This window comes from Danio rerio, chromosome 4 (genome assembly GCF_052040795.2).
Source record: "Danio rerio strain M-AB ecotype USA chromosome 4, GRCz13ab, whole genome shotgun sequence".
Classification (NCBI taxonomy): domain Eukaryota; kingdom Metazoa; phylum Chordata; class Actinopteri; order Cypriniformes; family Danionidae; genus Danio; species Danio rerio.
The window spans coordinates 18,321,296-18,340,096 of record NC_141024.2 but is presented as its reverse complement, the minus strand read 5'-3'; the positions used below and the strand labels follow the sequence as shown (position 1 = coordinate 18,340,096).

The 18,801-nt window shown below is 33.2% G+C and overlaps 2 protein-coding genes across 54 annotated transcripts in view; one reads left to right on the top strand and one right to left on the bottom strand.

Moving 5' to 3' along the window:
• LOC147844695 (uncharacterized) overlaps positions 1-5,343 on the bottom strand; it is a 50,971-nt gene extending 45,628 nt beyond the window's left edge. For all 3 annotated transcript variants that reach the window (XM_087248162.1, XM_087248163.1, XM_087248164.1), the window contains exons 1-3: positions 5,277-5,343; positions 4,469-4,586; positions 419-575 (exon numbers count right to left, since the gene is read on the bottom strand). In XM_087248162.1, coding sequence (XP_087104288.1) covers positions 419-575; positions 4,469-4,570 — 259 coding nt within the window. In that variant the 5' untranslated portion in view covers positions 4,571-4,586; positions 5,277-5,343. The remainder of the gene's footprint in view (positions 1-418; positions 576-4,468; positions 4,587-5,276) is intronic.
• The window catches only part of mybpc1 (myosin binding protein C1), a 66,517-nt gene that overhangs the window by 7,540 nt on the left and 40,176 nt on the right, over positions 1-18,801 (top strand). For 8 of the 51 annotated variants that reach the window (XM_087246594.1, XM_087246602.1, XM_087246584.1 and 5 more), the window contains exons 2-11: positions 4,517-4,534; positions 7,098-7,148; positions 10,237-10,512; positions 13,530-13,580; positions 14,785-14,826; positions 16,776-16,817; positions 17,656-17,766; positions 18,113-18,261; positions 18,348-18,465; positions 18,655-18,706. In XM_087246594.1, coding sequence (XP_087102720.1) covers positions 4,517-4,534; positions 7,098-7,148; positions 10,237-10,512; positions 13,530-13,580; positions 14,785-14,826; positions 16,776-16,817; positions 17,656-17,766; positions 18,113-18,261; positions 18,348-18,465; positions 18,655-18,706 — 910 coding nt within the window. 51 annotated transcript variants of the gene reach the window in all.

Sequence of the window (18,801 nt, the reverse complement as noted above, 5' to 3'; positions counted from 1 at the left end):
TTTTTTTAGCAGAAACTTAAACAGGTTTGGAACAATTGTAGAATGAGCAAGTGATGACATAATTTCTGTTTCTGTGTGAACTATCCTCTTTGTAAATAGTAGCCACATTAGCTTGTCAGTCAAACTGCATGTAACTGAAAATGCTCTTCAATAATGAGGTTTGAAATGTGTCTATATTCAGCTAAAGGGCTGTTTGTGTGTGTGTGTGTGTGTGTGTGTGTGTGTGTGTGTGTGTGTGTGTGTGTGTGTGTGTGTGTGTGTGTGTGCGCGCGTGTGTGTGTGTGTGTGTGTGTGCGCGTGTGAGTGTGCGTGTGTGTGTGTGTGTGTGTACGTGAGCCCGTCTGTCCTCGCCGCAGCAGTAAGGACAGCTGAACATACCTGCATGCTGTTGTGCTGCACTACCAGGGTAAAACAATACCATTCAGAATTGTGGTTACTGCGGGATGAGCCGCGGGGATGTCGAAACGGGCAGACTGCCACACCAGACAGCTCAGCGGTGACATAAATGGATCATTAATGGGTGGAAGGAACCACGTCAGTGCCAAATCTGAGCTGAGATGGCCAGAAGACGTGACCTAACAAACACAAAGACAGAGAGAGAGGGAAAGAAAGAGAGATTAGGTGTCTCAAATTTGGATGCAAAATAGCTTGATTATTTGAATAATTATACAGATATTCATATAATTTAAATGTGAGTAAATCCTTTGCTTTAAAATTAGATAAATGAATTATAGGCATAATTATAAAAGTTAAGTCAACTTAACCGTTCAAAGTTAAAATTGATTGACTCACTTTTTACCGTAAAGTCAACTTGATGGTTTTATTTTAAATTTATTTACTTTATTTACTTTACTCAAAAGTAACTAATAACTATATATAGTGTATAGTAATAACTATTCACATTTATAGTGTTTTTTATGCCTTGCACAAGACAAAAAAAGAGCAATAGAGTAAATACGATCAAGTAAAAAAAAAAAACAGCATTGATGATTATAATTGTAATTAAAAACTACATTTATAGTTTTCTCAAAACATGCACAAAACAAAAAAGAGAGAGGTAAAATAAGATTTAGTGCCTCTAAATCACATTGAAAACAAATATTACATTTAAAATATAATTATTATTATTAGTTACATTTTAAGATGTTTTTTTATATAAACAAGTAAAAATATGTCTCAAAAGGCTTATTATAGGTGTAAATGTAATATTTTTATTGTTATTATTATTATTGTTATTATTATTATTATTATTAGTGATTGCATAGTGATAAGTTAAAAGGTATGTTATTTTAAAGATTTTATTAAATATTTTACATGCTTACTATAATTTTTGTTCTTCCTTTTTATTTTAGACTCTGAATTTCATGAGAAAACATGATATAGCTATATTTAAGTAAAAAGTTATAAGTTGTAAATGCAAATGCTGTTAAATAATGAATAATTATTAGAATGAGTATAGAACACATAATAATAATAATAATAATAATAATAATAATAATAATAATAATAATAATAATAATATTCCTCTCACCCTCTATCAGATAAGGGGAAATAATCTTGTTTTATTTATCCTTTTGCGTTTTTGCAAGATTTTTTATGATTAATAAGAGACCATGGAAGTTCAGACATGATGAAGTTAAAATGTGTTCAAAACCATGTCTCTACAAAGTGACAATGAACTGTGAAAAAAATCCCCAGTAAGGAGTGATATTCAGATAAAGAGAGAGCACAAAAAATGAAAGCTAAAAGCAGAGAGATGTCAAAAATATCAAGAGGCTCAGTACACAGGTGTTCAGAGCGGCCCTCCTGACAGCAGGGGGCAGATCTTTTGTGTCATGATCAGCCCAGGCTGGCATTATCACAGAATTCACAGCAGCCTGTGCCAAAGCAACAGGAGCACTCGCTGAGACAAAGCTGCTGACATTTACATCACATGACAACCCAGAGCAAACTTTCAGCTCTTAGAGTTCAGGAGACCTGATAGAGTTCAGCCAGTGGTCTGAGTTCAGGTCGGGTTCAATGGAAAGGAATAAACAAAGAACAGTTTTAAAAAAAGGGTTTCAAAATGAATGTGAAAAGCACAGGTCAAATCAATTTAGACTGTGATTAGAGATGTTTGAATTCATGCTGATGTTTGACTTCTTAGACACAGTTGTGATCTCTTTAAAAACTTGAAAATTTGCTTTCAAGAGTTGCATTACTGTTCAAAAATTGTACTTTTTTTTCTAAGCTTGATTTTAACAAAATAAATAAACATTTTTGTATATTTGTTTTTATTCCAGTTGTTTATTTAATTTAATTTGTATTTTCAAAAATATAATTAACACCTTATTTTTATCATGTACGTTCTTTATACTATTTGTATTTAATATTACTTAGATTTATAGCGTTTTTTATTCATAAAATACACAGATAACAGGTAGTAGTCCTAAAACACTAACTTATATGCAAAACCTCAAATGTAATAATAATAATAATAATGATAATAATAATAATAATACTAATAATAATAATAATAATAGATTTGATTAAAGCTGCATTTGTTAAAATTATTCTACAAGTATTGATTATTCTTTTTTATTATTTAAAATGATGAGAAAATTTGTTAATTATAATTTTGTTATTTTGAACATTTATTCTGTATTGCATTTCCCCCCTTATTTATTATTTATTTACATGCAAAACTGTGGCTGATATATTTAAGAATGATACTAATATTAATTAATGAAAATTGATAAATTCTATAACTTAAATAGTGGTAGAAAAAATGATTTATTAACAAACACCAACTTATTAACTATAATAAATTAGAAAATACAGAAATTCATTTTGAAATATAATAACATATAATTTAATTTTTGTACTATTTAAAATGCAACTTATTTTTTACATTTAAACACATCTTCAGCCTCATTCTTTGAATGTTCAGTATTACATTTTTCTTAAATAAATCTTTGCTACATGCTGATTTGATCTGATGCTAAAGAAACATGTTGTAAGATTGTAATCAGTATCAGCTATCTGATTAGGATTTTTGCAGCTGATACCGAGTACCAATTCCTTGTCATGGGGATCAGCCGATAGTGAGTACAGATTCTGATGCTTAAGCTCTGGAATGCATAAAGCACCTTTTTACTCTAAATATAATATTTCAGTGGAGATCTCTCCTTACCTCAGAGAATAAATTAAAAGATGTTGCATATAATTCCTTAAACATGTCTCTTATAACCATTTAGTGTGGATATGTTATGGTCAGAAGCAGCTTTACAGAAAATAGATAAGACTGATTTAAAAATTGGTAAGGAAAATCACTAACAAAGCAATTTGGTAACGTGATGAAAGATGAATTCAACATGTCTCAATCAAGTTTGGAGCACATATTTGATGCATAAGAAGTTAAAATGCACACCGATTAATCCATTACTTCTTTATTAAAAGGAAATTGGTCTATAAACTATTGTTTATTACAATAAGTACAATAAGCTATATATGAAATGTGATTATCGGCTGATACCGATCTCTGGCCGATTGATCAGAGCATCCCTAGTTATCAGTGTTTAAAACAGATGTACTAATGTTATCGTGGAAACTGAATTTTACATAACCTTTGATATCTAGATATCTGAAATTATTTTAGATAACTTCTTCAAAAGAAGAGCGCTTATTTGAGATAGAAATCTTTTGTAATATCACAAGACAAAATAACGTATTGATCACAAACATTTGAATGGTATGACAAAAAAAGTCTCTACTGATTCTCTAAAAAAGTAATTCAGTATTCAACTTCAGATTTCTTTTCAGCGACTCTGAAGTAGCAGCCAAAATCCCATGACGTGGCCTCATGTTTGCCTGTTTATATATAGGTGTAAACTTAGCATCAGGGCTCTAAAATAGTCAAATTACAGATGAGATAAGATCATTGTCTGCTCTGAAAAGAGTCAGGTGCCAGTCACATGTCCATACTCTGACAATCTATAAATAAAACAGCTGGTTTATTTTCAAACTATCATACAGAGGAATGTATGTGCTCATTGATCTTGATAGGCTTTTATTTAACTCCTCTAATCACATTAGAGTCTGCAAGAACACTTTCATCATGCTCTGCTGGCTTTACTGTAACGCTGCGTCAACACATGCCTCTTTAAACTGTTTGCTATACGTCTAGACATACAGTGCGCACTAACACAATGCTGAACACTGACATTCAGATTAAACCTGAACGCTTTAAAGATGGACAAAGAGCCTATTATGGTTCTTTTAACAAACTAAATGTGGCCCAAAACGTACTAGGAAGAAAACAAAACATTTAACTAAGTAGCATTTATTTTAAAGAATGACAGCTCAAGTATGTTAGATAGAAAATTAAATTAGATTGTATCATTTAATGGCATAATATTAAGACATCCAGTGCCCAAATATTTTTGTGGCCTCAATAATGAATATTGTAAAAAACTTAAATCTTCAATACCTGACATAAAGAAAAGTTCATAGAGGTGTTTTTCTTTTTTCCTGACAGATGATGGCCAGCCTGAAGGTGAGTGGTGATTTCTCCTGATAATCTTCTTTGCATCACCCTGGATCAGTTTCTACAAGTGAATGGAGAATGTAAAATCAATGAGAGTCAATAGAGGAAAAAAATATTTAATTGTTTTTTTTTTAACATCAGAATAACAAATTCCCTTATTTGTTGTGCTTGAAAATCATGGTTATTCTGACCAATTGTTATTTTATAGAAAAGAAAGCATCAGACCATTACAGAGTACAACAAATAAACTAGACCAAGTAACATTTTACTATACACAAGCGTTAGCTACAAAGTAGCTACTGTAGTTCATTTCTCAACCAGCTTTTGATGTAAGTGATTTAAATAAATCTACTTTGTACACCATTCAAAGGTTACTGTTTCTATATAATTTAGATCGAATACCAATTTACTAAAGATAATTAAACAGCACTTCACTAATTTGCTTAGTCGTTTTGAGTCAAAAGATGGCGCCAGTTAGTTGCCTTACTGCCAACTGGAAATGAGGGTCGTCAGAGGTTATAACGTTTAGTTAAATATTAATATGTTGTCAAAAGTGTAACGGCGTATAAAGGAGAGCGCAAACAGTTTCCTGGTGGTCAACGCAATTTACCAGTAACGTTACCCAGTAAATCTGTGTGGGGAAAATGGCCGTGTGGATTCACATTGAAACTACTCCATAGCGTTGGCAAGGTAACGTAACAAAAACGAAGATTTGACTTTGACAAAAATGCGACCAAAAGTTCATACTTACCGTGTTATTATTTCTTAAGCCACCCAAGAGTGTTTAACTTTTTGCTGTTGAGGTTTAATTACTAATCAGTTATCCATCCAGCCGTTTCCGTTTTATTATTGGAGGCACTTCCGGTTTGGAGAATACACTCAAAAAGACTGAAACAAGTCATCAAGCTGCTATACAAATCATTCTTATCCAGCATTGTTACAGAATGATTCCTAAATATTCCTTCACGTTGCATTTTCAGATGTTGTAGGCTAACATTTGATATTTTGACATTTAAAAAAAAGTAAAATGACTTAAGCTAAAGCTTCTACAGTCTTCTGCATTATATTCTTAATGAATATATAAAATTTGACTTCGTGTTGCACTGTAAAACAGTGATACAGGGAAAAAACTCATTATTGTTAACTGAAATTGCTAATGTATTTAAAATGTAATTGTCTCCCCTTTTTTCGATCTAATCATTTTAGTGTTATTGGTATATTTTATGGGAGATAAACATGGTATTTGATTTAGCGTGTTTTTGTAAGCATTTGCTTGTGCTACACACTTTTATCAACAAAAATTGTAGTAGAATAAAGTTGTTTTGCTTGTGTTCAGAGCGAAATTTAGTACCTGGATGCAGCCTTTATGATGCAAGCAGAGATTGCATACTCAGCGATGCAACGTCAGACACAATGCACACAAATGGAGCGAGTGATGTCACTGTGGGGTAGGGTTAGGTGACCCCATTAAAAAGCATTGGATGCAGCTCAGATTGCACTGCACCAGGTCTGCATCCAGAACCCTCTTTATTGCTACACTTGAAGTTACTTTTTTAATTTATGCAACAAAGTATTATAGGGCAATAGAAAAAGGTGGATTCTCACTTTGGGGGTGGTGGGGAAAATTTTGATCTCTGACAACCAATGAATTTTGGTTTGATTTTTTCGCTTTCCTTATGTTATATGCTTCAGTGAAAATACCATTACACAAAATATCTAATAAAGCTAAACAGCAATCATATACATATATTTACATATCAAGAATACGTTAAGTACATATGTCTGAAACAACTTTTTTTTAAGGCCATAAGAGCTCAGCTCCAGTATATGTGCAAACATGGTGGCAGATTCATTCACTTCAAAATGAAATAGCCACTATATGAGCAGTTGCTGCTATTTTCGGGTCAGTTGTAACCCAGTTGGTGTGAATACCTGTATTATGTCCAGCTGATCATGGGTGGTTGATTCAGATGACATTTTTAGCCTACGTTACCAGCACACAATATGTAATCTGTTTAGCTTTCAGCTTGTTGAGAGGAGAGATAAATGCCACAAGTTATTTAAGCTACAGGGACCTGTATTCCTTTACATTTCTTGTTCCCTGTCCCATGGGTTATAAGGGAAATATTCATTAAATTATAATAGCTCTTATTACAAATAATGATACAAAAAGAACTCAATAATATTTTATCCTTACAAAATAAAAAGAATATTGATAAATGATGTCCATTTTACGCTTCAGAGATCATTTCATCTTCTTTCACTCTCCAAAACAGCAATGTTTTGGGGAATTCTCCATTTTTCTCTGTGCAGACAGTGAACCTCCTTCATTAACACACGATGTTTGCAGGTGTTTAATGAACGAGGCCATCTGTGTGTGTGTGTGTGTGTCTGTACAGTGTGTGATGTCCTGTACCTGTATATAAATGTATGTATTCGTGTCCATGAGTGTATCATGTGGTCTCCTGTCCCTCAGCTTACGGTATGTCTGTGTCTGTTTGTGTTGCTAACGCTTCATGCTTTGAAAGAGGCACTTGCATACCTCTGCTATGTATGTCTGTCATATACTCAGTTGCCCCAGACTCTTCTGACGTCCCATCTGAGAATTCGGTGACTTCAAAAGGTAGGTGTTGAGCCACATTCGTCTCCCTTTACTTTCTTTTACTTTCATGTTTACCTACAGCACTCTTACCTCACACGTGTGTGAGATTTGTGTTTGCTCCACTGTGATTTCTACTAAATGATCACTGTGTTGGACACAACAGTTCAGGTTAATCATCTCACATTATGTAAAAAAGAAAAACACACGCAGCATATGGCCCGAGAGGTTAAACACAACTGAACATGTACATATACACAAATGAACACATTAACATACACCTGCGTCACTACTAATGTCTATACGCTAGTTTATGGATGGCAAGATTTCCTTAAGTTAACTGCAAATCTGTATTTGGCGAAGTGGGATGTGAAGGTATAGTATATTAAAAGACGCAAAGGACACCAAGACTTCTGTGCAGGCATCAAGTGTGTATTGTGCTTTCAGAATTCCCATTGGCAGTATGGTTGTATACAAATGGTTTAATAAGGCATTATGTTAATTATTGAAGTAGCATATACAGTGCATGCGGAAAGTATTTATAGCGCTTCACTTTTTCCACATTTTTTATGTTACAGCCTTATTCTGAAATGGATTAAATTAATTTATTTCCTAAAAATTCTACACACAACACCCCATAATCACAATGTGAACAAAATTTTTTTGAAATTGCTGCAAATTTATTAAAAATAAAAAACCTGAAAAATCACATGGACAGAAGAATTCACAGCCTTTGGCGTGGAGCTCTAAATTGAGCTCAGGTACATTCTGTTTCCACTGATATTTCTTGAGATGCTTCAGCAGCTTCAGTGGAGTTTAACTGTGGTAAATTCAGTTGATTGGGCATGATTTGAAAAATTTACATAAGGTCCTAGGGTTGACAGTGCATGTCAAAGCACAAACCAAGCATAAAGAAAAAGGAATTTTCTGTAGACCTCCGAGACAGGATTGTCTCGTGGCACAAGGCTGGGGAAAGTTACTGAAAAAGTTCTGCTGCTCTGAGAATTCCAATGAGCACAGTGGCCTCCATCATCATCATCAGCTCCAGCGTTCTTCTGTGGATAGAGGAAACCTTACAGAAGGACAACCATCTGTGCAGCAATCCACCAATCAAGACTGTGTGGTAGAGTGACCAGATGAAAACCACTCCTTAGTAAAGTGCACATAGCAGCCTGCCTGGAATTTGCCAAAAGGTTTCTGAAGGACTCTCAGACGATAAGAAACAAAAATCTCTGGTCTGATGAGACTAAAATGGAACTCTTTAGAGTGGATGCCAGGCGTTACATTTGGAGAAAACCAGGCGACGCTCATCACTAGGCTAATACCATCCCTACAGTGAAGCATGGTGGTGGCAGCATCATGCTGTGGGGATGTTTTTCAGCAGCAGGAACTGGAAGACTAGTCATGGTTGAGGGAAAGATGAATGCAGCAGAGACAGAGACATCCTAAATGAAAACCTGCTTCAGAGTGCTCTTGACCCAATGTACAATGACCCAAAGCACACCACCAAAATATCAATGCAGTGGCTTCACAACAACTCAGTGAATTTCCTTGAGTGGCCCAGCCAGAGCCCAGACGTAAATCCTATTAAACATCTCTGAAGATATCTGAAAATGGCTGTACACCGTCACTTCCCATCCAGTCTGATAGAACTTGAGAAGTACTGCAAAGAGGAAGGGGCAAAAATTCCCAAAGATAGCTGTGCCAAGCTTTTGGCATTATATTAAATTATATTAATAAAAATTATATTATATACTTGAGGCTGTAATTGCTGCCAAAGGTGCATCAACAAAGTATTGAGCAAAGGCTGTGAATACTTATGTTTTTTAGTTTTAATAAATTTGCAACAGTTTAAAAAAGTCTTTTTTTCGCATTGTCATTATGGTGCATTGTGTGTAGAAAATTTGAGGAAATAAATAAATTAAATCATTTTGGAATAAGGCTGTAACCATTGTTGTAAAAAAAAGTAATATATTACAATCTGTAGTCACTTCTAAAAAAAAAAAAAAAACTTAACTAAATGTGTTATAGTTCATTTTTAAGGACGCAACGCGAATATACTGTATATGTGCTATGTTATTTTATTGTCATTTGCATTTTTTAACTTTTTCTAAAGAGATAAGGTAGACGTAAAATTGTAATATATTACTTTTTACCCAACACTCTCTGTAATATAAAACAAAATGTGGAAAAAGTGAAGCGCTATGATTATTTCACGGATGCACTTTATATTTGAAATCAATATACATTGTACTTAAAACAAGCAAGTGGAGAATATATTCAAATTACTGTATTAACAACTTCTTGGAAATTTACAGCAATATTTATATTCATAATTATACAAAGTAAAAGTAATGTGAACAAACATTTAACGTAGATGCATAAAGCACATACTGTATTTTGTTATATTAAACATTTTAATTTATAATATATACTGTATTCATATATACTGTTTTATTTTTTAATGCAAATGTGCATCATATATACTGTAGTATTCCTCTTAGACATGTACTATTCTACACTACATACACAAATGACAGAATGATTAAAAGGATGAATTATTTTACACAATTAGATGCATGCCGAGTCTGCCTGTACTTTGCTTCTTTTGAGATTTACAGTTTCATAGATGTACAGTGACTAGATTTGTTTTTGGTCATGTGATGACATTCAAATGGACCCAAAACACATTTTATAATAGACAGATTAATAGAAATGAAAGGGATAGTTCACTCGAAATCAAAATTTACTCACTTTTTAGTCCCTGAAGTGGTTCTAAACCTTCTGAAGAAAGCTGAAACCTGTAACCATTAACTTTCATAGTAAGTTTCCAGCTTTCTTCAAAATCCATTGTTTAGTGTTTAACTTAAGAAAGAAACTCAAACAGGTTTGGAACAAGTAAATGGTGAGTAAATGATGACTGAATTTTCAGTTTTGGTTGAACTATCCCTTTAGTAGCAACATGTAAGCACACATTGGACTTGTTTTATTTCTAATATTTACTTGACCAATCCAGTCACTCTGCATATGAGTGTGTGCATGTGTAAGCATCTGAATTGAAGGTGGCTTCCTGAAGTCTTGCTGCTCTAGCCTGGCTGTGTTTGCTATACAGAGGCTAAAGTGGCAACCAAAGACACAGAGGCCAAAGTGACTGAGGCAGAAGCAGAGGCAGCCGTGCCCACACCTGCTGCTGAGCCCCCTCAGCCACAGCCTGTAGTTATTGTGGTGACTGAACTAGAGCCAGTAGAGGGTGAGGTCACAGACCCACAGCCAATAGTGACCGAGCCTGTAGAGAACGGGCACAGTGAGCCTGAGCAAACGCAGCCTGAGAGAAGTGTCCAGGTGATTGAGGTTAAAGAAGAAGAGCCAAGCTCCTCAAAAACTCATGGTGAGTATTAATGAGAGTAAAACTCCAGCCAGTGACAATTTGGAAGTGTTGGGGAAGATTGTTAGATGGTATGCAAAGTTACAAGTTGTGTAATGATACATTAAAAGGATACCCGGTAATGGCATTAGTAGCTCACTCAAAAATGACTTACACTTAAATAGTTTTAAACTTGTATGAATTTATTTTTTCTGTTAAACAACAAACAAGATATTCGGAAGATTGTTAGAAAGCTGCAGCCATTTACATCCACAATACTCAGCCTGACCTCATGGGGAAATGGATGTATTTTACGTTTTGTCAGTTTAGTGGCTAATTCGCGTTCAGTCGTATGAAAATGTACAATTTTAAAAAGGAGGCATGGCACCCAACCCCACCCCTAACCCCAACCGTCATTGGGTGATGAGCAAATCGTACTACATTATACAAATTAGATCCTACGAATTCATACGAATTACCCACTAAAACAAAAAGTTACGAATTGCTGTAAGATTGCATTGAAATACCATGTAAGTCAATAGCTGCTTTTGCCCAACAATCTTCAGAATATTTTCTTTTATGTACAACAGAGGAAGGAAAGTTAGTAAACGATGAGAGAATTTTATATTTTGGTTGAACTATATCCTTTTAATTTGTCACTCTTATGAGACGACCATACATCACATAACAAATGGTCTATCTATAGCAAGCCTTAAAAATAGCCTTATAGCATAAGTTCAACATTAAAAATAGTAATGTGCTAAAACAATGTGTTATAAAAGCATGTTAAAACATGTTTGTGATGTGTTAAAGTAAATATCTTTCAAATCATCTCTAGTAAATGCTAAAAAGTCTATATGCTAGCAACATGAGAAATCACTTTAGCAATGTGCTAAAACATTATAACAATGTGGAAACTTGCCAGCGATGTGCTTAAGTAAATATATATATATATATATATATATATATATATATATATATATATATATATATATATATTTATATTTATATTTATATATATATATATATGTATATATATATATATATATATATATATATATATATATATATATATATATATATATATATATATATATATAAGTTCGGATCTTGTAAAGCTTAAAGCGTAGCCTAGAACTAAAATAATACCTAAAATAAAATATATATTTTTTATTCCTATACCTCATCCGCAATATGACAAAAAAGGCAAGCTACTGTTACAATGCCAGAAATATGTAAGATTGATATTTTCCCCTACACTGTAAGTTGTACAGTGCTGTCTGAGTCAAGTACATGTGGAGCCAGACATTGTTAAATTAAAAAAATGTATTTAAAAGTTTAAAATTAAATTCCTAACCACAAAAACTGATACAAGTTCTATCTATCTATCTATCTATCTATCTATCTATCTATCTATCTATCTATCTATCTATCTATCTATCTATCTATCTATCTATCTATCTATCTATCTATCTATCTATCTATCTATCTATCTATCTATCTATCTATCTATCTATCTATCTATCTATCCATCCATCCATCCATCCATCCATCCATCCATCCATCCATCCATCCATCCATCCATCCATCCATAGCTTGACCTTGAAACCAAATCTACTTTTTCAAACAGTCTGGTCAGCTTTCTCAAACCAACATCACAAAATGTATCTGTTTTTGTCTAGTTCCACATTGTACTGAAAGTGCCTGTAAAAGCATGCATGTGTTTGTGATGTAAATCTGAGAGAATCCCAGAGAAAGAGTAAAAGAGTAAGAAAAGTCCTGAGTTGCATTCATATTTGTATTAGTACATGTGTCCACTAACATCTGAATTTACAGGTTTCCTCAGTAGCTTTGGTGCATTTCTCGCAACACTGTTTACATTTGCACAACAGTTCATGCATTTCTCTAAACAATTAGTACAAACTGCAAAACCTAGATGATAACCTGCAAAAGCGTGTCACTTGCTCAAAATGGATAGCTCATTCCTCAAAAGCAAGTATTCATGTCAATGAACGTGTCAGTGCCATCAAGATAAAAAGTCCTGACGCCATTGTTTTATGAACAAGATAGTCAAATGGCTTTGTTATGTTTTCATTATGAATTTTTTTCCAAAGCAAAAAAGTCAGATTTTGGTGACACATCCTGAAAATGCTCAAGACAGCACAATGTACTGTTTGCACTGAGAAACTGCTACTATGATGTACACAAATGACTAATTGTTTAGAGAAGTGCATGAACTGTTGTGCAAATGTAAATAGTGTTGTTAGAAATGCAACGAAATGACTGAGAAAAACTGTATACTGATCATCAGCACCTTCGGTGACGAAGTCTGAGGCGATAACTACAACTTTACAAGGTACACCATTGGAAGATGGAAGAGTACATCAGTCAGGGGATTCTTTGTGTGTAGATTCATACTTTCTCTGAAGCTCTAAAAATGTGGATTTGTCAAATATTCAAGTACAGACATTCAGGTCTGTGGCTGCAACAAAATACACTGCAATGTTTTTTTATTCTTGTTTTTCTTTTTATCTGTGTATTGCAAGATAATGCTCATAGATTTCACCGGCAAGCCAAAAAATAACCTCACACTTCCTTTCATCCGTGTTTCCTTCAAAAAAGTGAAATATTACAATCTAAAGTCACATTTTTAAAAGAAAAGTAGTAACTAAATGTGTTACTTTTTAGGGAAATTATAATGTCAAAGTATGTGTTATGTTAGTTTAGTATTTTTTAAAGAATAAGATAAGTTCAAGATTGTAATATATTACTTTTTTTTACCCAATGTGTGTCCCTTAATGGTTCAGCTAAGCATGTGGTCCTGCAAAACACACTCTATTTACATTTCATCTTCACAAATGCACACACGACATACAGTCGTCACATACCTTTCATTTCATGCTTATGACCTGCAAACGCTCCCATCTATTACAAATTGTAAGCGAATTTGAAGTTCATGTTTGCATGCTGTGTTTGGTCTACGGCTGGAAATGGAGCTCTGTGATAGGTGGGTGTATGTGTCGATCACACCTTTATTTCAGATAAAGATGATGATGTCACCGCCAGCACCCCCTCACCTCCACCTCCAGCAGGTTGGTAACCTTTACAACCCATCAACCCATGACATCTCGATGAGCTTTTGAATAATTATGAGCTTTTGAGTACAACAATTGTGCTTCAAAAACTGATATTTATGGCCAAGGAATGCACAGTATGTGATTTTCACAGTAATGTGATAAAAAAATCACAGTAATGTGATTTTTGCTTGATTCCTACAAGCATTTAGACCCTTTATATAATATACAATCATATCTATATAAAGGAAGAGATGCAGAAGACATCTGATGTGTATATTGTACTACGTAAAAATACATGTACTGTAAATGATTAGTTTTCCATATTTTGTGATTAATGTGCTTTTCCCTATTTATTTACGCTTTTGAATTGCATTATGGGACCTTGATCTTTTCTCTAAAACCGTTTGATGTTGACATGTTTAAAAAAAGTTACTTTTATTGACATTTTTAAATTGGAAGTAAAATTTTGTCTGGTTTTTGTAATTTACACTACAAAACACTGGTAAGACTTTACCTTTTATGTTATTTTACACACGTACACTTAAAACATTCCTGTAGAATCTACAGTAACTTACTGTAAATCAATTACAGCAAAAATACTGTATTTACAATGTCATTTATATTGTTCTATACTGTATGTACTTACAGTAGTGTTTATCTTTACTGTAAAATATACAGTAAGTTTCACAATGCAACTTTAAAATACAGTAGCATACTGCAAAACTGTCCAACAGTAAGATACAGTTTGTATTATGGTTAAATACTGTGTCAAATACAAAGATTGTTAACAGTGTTTTTCTGTACCTAATTTTTTTATACAAAATATTGTTTCAAACTACTAAAATGTAAATTTTATTTAAAAAAAAATGTATTTTTCAACATCAAAAGTCAACAGAGAAGAGATCCTATATTGCAATTTATAACCACAAATAAATGGAAAAACCTGTGAATCACAAAATACAAAAACTTACTGAATAGATTTTTTTACACTGTATAAATACACACAATTATGCTTGTACAAACAAACTGTTTTAATACAATACTGCATGTCTTAAATGTCAAAAAGATAAATAAAGGAATTTAAAAAATCAAGTTCAACTTGTCGAAGTATTCAATATTTTATCACACCTCATTTTAATACATGAAATGCTTGAGGCCGATAAACAACCTGGCAAAACCGATCCTGATAATGAATAATATATTTTGTTTTCTTTCACAGAAGATGGCAGCACACCCAAGAAACTTTCTATTGACCTTCCTAGTAAGAGTCTTTTACTAATTAATGCCCCCGTTACTCTCTATTCAGAGATGTTTATTTTTAGATCATTAGTGAATCCATTCAATTGAGCAAACACGTTTAGGATTAATGAGGTTATTTACAGTAGATTAGAGAGCTGTCCCTTTCATTTACCATTTACATCCAGTGCAGTATCTTCCAAATTGATATTCCTCTGAGAATTCTAAGTTTTATTGTCATCACAAAATGTAATGTTATGATATTGCAAAATTTCATATTGAAATGTTTGTGTAATGTGCCCTTCTGGTGTTAAACTGAATTTACAAAAGTGATTGTATATATACAGTGCTCAGCATATATTATTACACCCCTTACAAATCTATCTTTTAAATTTATATTTTTAATAGGAAGCTATTTGTATATTTGTGCATATACATTAGATTAGTCAGTACTGAAGCTAAATCTTCTGAAGCTTATCTAACCAAATAACTTACGATAATAGTCCAAAAACTAGTACATCCAAATGTATATCTTATAGAAAAATATTAAATACAAATTTTAAAAAGAGGAAAAATCAAGAGAAGCAAAGTGAAAAAAATGAAAAATGAAGTAGAAATTTTGTATGTTGTAATTTTTTTTTTTGCAATATTTTGCTTGAATTTAATTGTAGCATCTTTCAATTTCAATTTCTAAATAACTTCAGTGGTAAAATATTATTTTAATAAATATATCTGTTTAATAAATCTGTTTTGTTTAAATACACCAAAATGCATTGCCTATATTCACTGAGAAATGGATACAAATATTCATTTTCAAAATGGGGTGTACTCAATAATGCTGAGCACTGTACACATGGAGGTAAATGCAAGTAAAGTGACTAATGTTTCGAAGAACTTTACTTAATATGTCAATTCTCTTTTGCTTGTAAATAAATAAATAAAAAATTGTCATAAATTTGTTTAAATATTATGTTAAAAATATAAAGAAAATTGTTCTATATGTAAAGATAAAAGGTATGGTTAATTTATGGCAGATTCCTTTTAATTTATGTCAAATCTCATAGAACAAGAAATATTTCCCTTAAAGTGTTTTTTCTACTCACAAAAAAATAGTTACTTTTTATTGTTATGACGACTTCAGCTACTAAAAAACACAGACATGTGAAAAGGCTCCATTTGAAAACTAGAAATTATAGAAACAGTGGATGTATATGTAAAGATACAATCTATAGCTTATGTATGGCTTTTTAAAAAGTGATCTCAAGAGTTCATACTGAGATATTGCTTGATAATATTAGCAGGTTTGACATGCTGTTCTGGGAGAGAACCCTGAGCTTGGACATAATTGAGCCCAGGGCTCCAGCCTGGTCAATGGGCATGTAAAGGGGTATGAGATCAGGTAATTCTCGAGAGCTCCCCTTGGTAACGGAGGAAAGGTGGAGATGGGGTAAATAGAACGATTCTTCAAAAAATGAAGATGAGCGAGTAATGCTAGTCGGACTATTTATAGTGAGTTTGGAATGATTTGATTGCCTTACTGATGATTACAGATGAGATAGGAGAGACCAGCCACAATCAATAATATTACATGCTCCTCTCGAAATAAGTCTGTGAAAGTTCTCTTTTGCGAGATCTCATTGAGCAATCAGAATATGCATCAAAAAGTGTTGTTTTTTTACTCAATAAATAAAAAAATTTAGTTAAAATAATGACAGTTTCTTTGAAAATGAGAAACTATAAAAATAGTACCATACAAAAATATAAATCTAACTGAAATGGAATATCAAGCATAATGTTTCCAGTAAAGACGATGCCCGAATTCCCTAAAGAGCATGACATTAACAATCTGTTCCTGCTTTCGGTTCATGTTTTATATGTGGAATTGTGTGCCATTGTGTGTTACAGTGTGCCGCAATGGACTTTACAGTACTATTTCTTATAATATGCTGTAAATTTCTCTCTGTCTCTGTTCAGATGATAGCGACCCTGAGTCAACAAGGGGAAGGAAAGACTCAGGTAATTCTATAAACACAGTAGAGGCTTTAATAGCAAACAGAAACTGGAATATGTCACCACAAGATGCTTTCAGTGCCGCAATTTTCCCATAATGGACAGCCAAATGGAACCAGCACATTTGGCAAAAGCGAAGTAATAATCCCAAAACCTTTCAGAAAAACAAACCGGAGAGCTTTTGGAGATCATGTGCTTCTCTAAAACTCCATGGGAAAATGAACGGCACAGTTTATGTTAATATTTAAACTAAATCATTTATCGCTGACTAAAAACATGTGAAATCTCACTGAGCAATCGGAATATTTCCAGTAAAAGTGATTTTTTTTAAACAGTTTGCATTTAAAATATGTTAACCGATTCTCTCTTTTCCCTCTTAAAGGTCATTGTTCAGTGTCTTTATGCTTTCCATGTTGCTTTGTGGCAGCAGTGTTTGATGACCATGTGCCATTGTGTGTTTGTTGAGTAATTATGTGTGTGTGTGTTTCAGTTCAGGCAAATGTATGAGTGGATTCATGGATTTAAAAGACTTCATAATAACTTTCATTATATGATGGACATTAATATGAATATATTTTAATGATCTACTTAGTAATATAATAAAATATGCTCATGAAAATGAAAGTTATTCTAAAGTTTTGAAGAATGTATGAGTGGATTTATGGATTTAAAAGACTTTATAATAACTTTCATAACATGAGTATAAATAATTATGGGCATTTATATGAATATATTCTAATGATCTATTTAGTAATATGATAAAATATGCTCATGAAAATGAAAGTTATTCTAAAGTTTTGAAGAATGTATGAGTGTGATGAGTGTGTTCTTTCTAATTGGTCAGTGTGGTCTCTTGGGGACGGACAACCTCCTGAGGAAATCGACAAACAGACTGAAAACCCACCCCTTTCCACTCTGTTGATTGAAAAGCCACAGAGCGGCTCCATCACTGTAGGTCAGTAAATGCAGCACTGAAAATATTTTGATGTTTTCTTTACACGTTTTCTTGGCCCTAAGTAACTTTGAACCTACATGTCAACTGTGTATATAACTGTGTAATACTCTCATGTAAATATGAACCAAACTCTCTGAGGAACATTTCCAGCATACCTGTTTGATATATGCAACAAATAATTAATGTAGTTCTGGAGAAAAACTTGAGTACCATTAAAACCTAATAAGGTGGCCAATGAGTGTAGTGGACATGTTGCAAAATTACTTACAGTCAACAATCAAAATGAAGTATAACCACAATATCTTGTGCACATTTTGAAGTTCTCGAAATATCTGCTGTATGAAAGGTGGAGACATCACATTTATTGCTAAGGTGGAAGCCAAAGACTTGCTTCGTAAACCAACCGTAAAGTGGTTCAAGGGCAAGTGGATGGATCTTGCAAGCAAAACTGGGAAACATCTGCAGCTTAAGGAGTCTTTCGAACGCCTGTCCAAGGTGATCCCACTCGATCTATGTATTATAAAGAAGCATTCCTACGATTCTCCTAGCAATATTTGGCTTTGTTTTTTTCTCTGCTGTAGATTCACACTTTTGAGATGCACATCATTAAGGCAAAGGAGAACTATGCAGGGAATTACAGATGTGAGGTCACCTACAAAGACAAATTTGATAGCTGCTCTTTTGACCTGGAGGTCAAAGGTTTGTTTTCTGTCCAAACAAGGCAATGTTATGTAAAATGCGGGTCATTTATTACTTTCTCTTTTTTGGAAATTGAGCAAAAGTGAAAGTAAAGACTTCTTTTTCAAACAGTTGTTTACATTTCAAACAGAACTTTTTAACATTTTAGTATTATTTTATATGTCATCAATTTCTGTATTGCTTTTCCAGAAGTTCCAGAGGTTTCTCAGAGCATTGACATCCGCTCAGCTTTCAAAAGAAGGTAAAGGGGGATTATCATCTCCCATTTCTTTTGTTCATTATTATTTTAAGAAATCTCAAAAAAAAAAAAAAAAAAGCAGTGTTGCTTAGTATTCC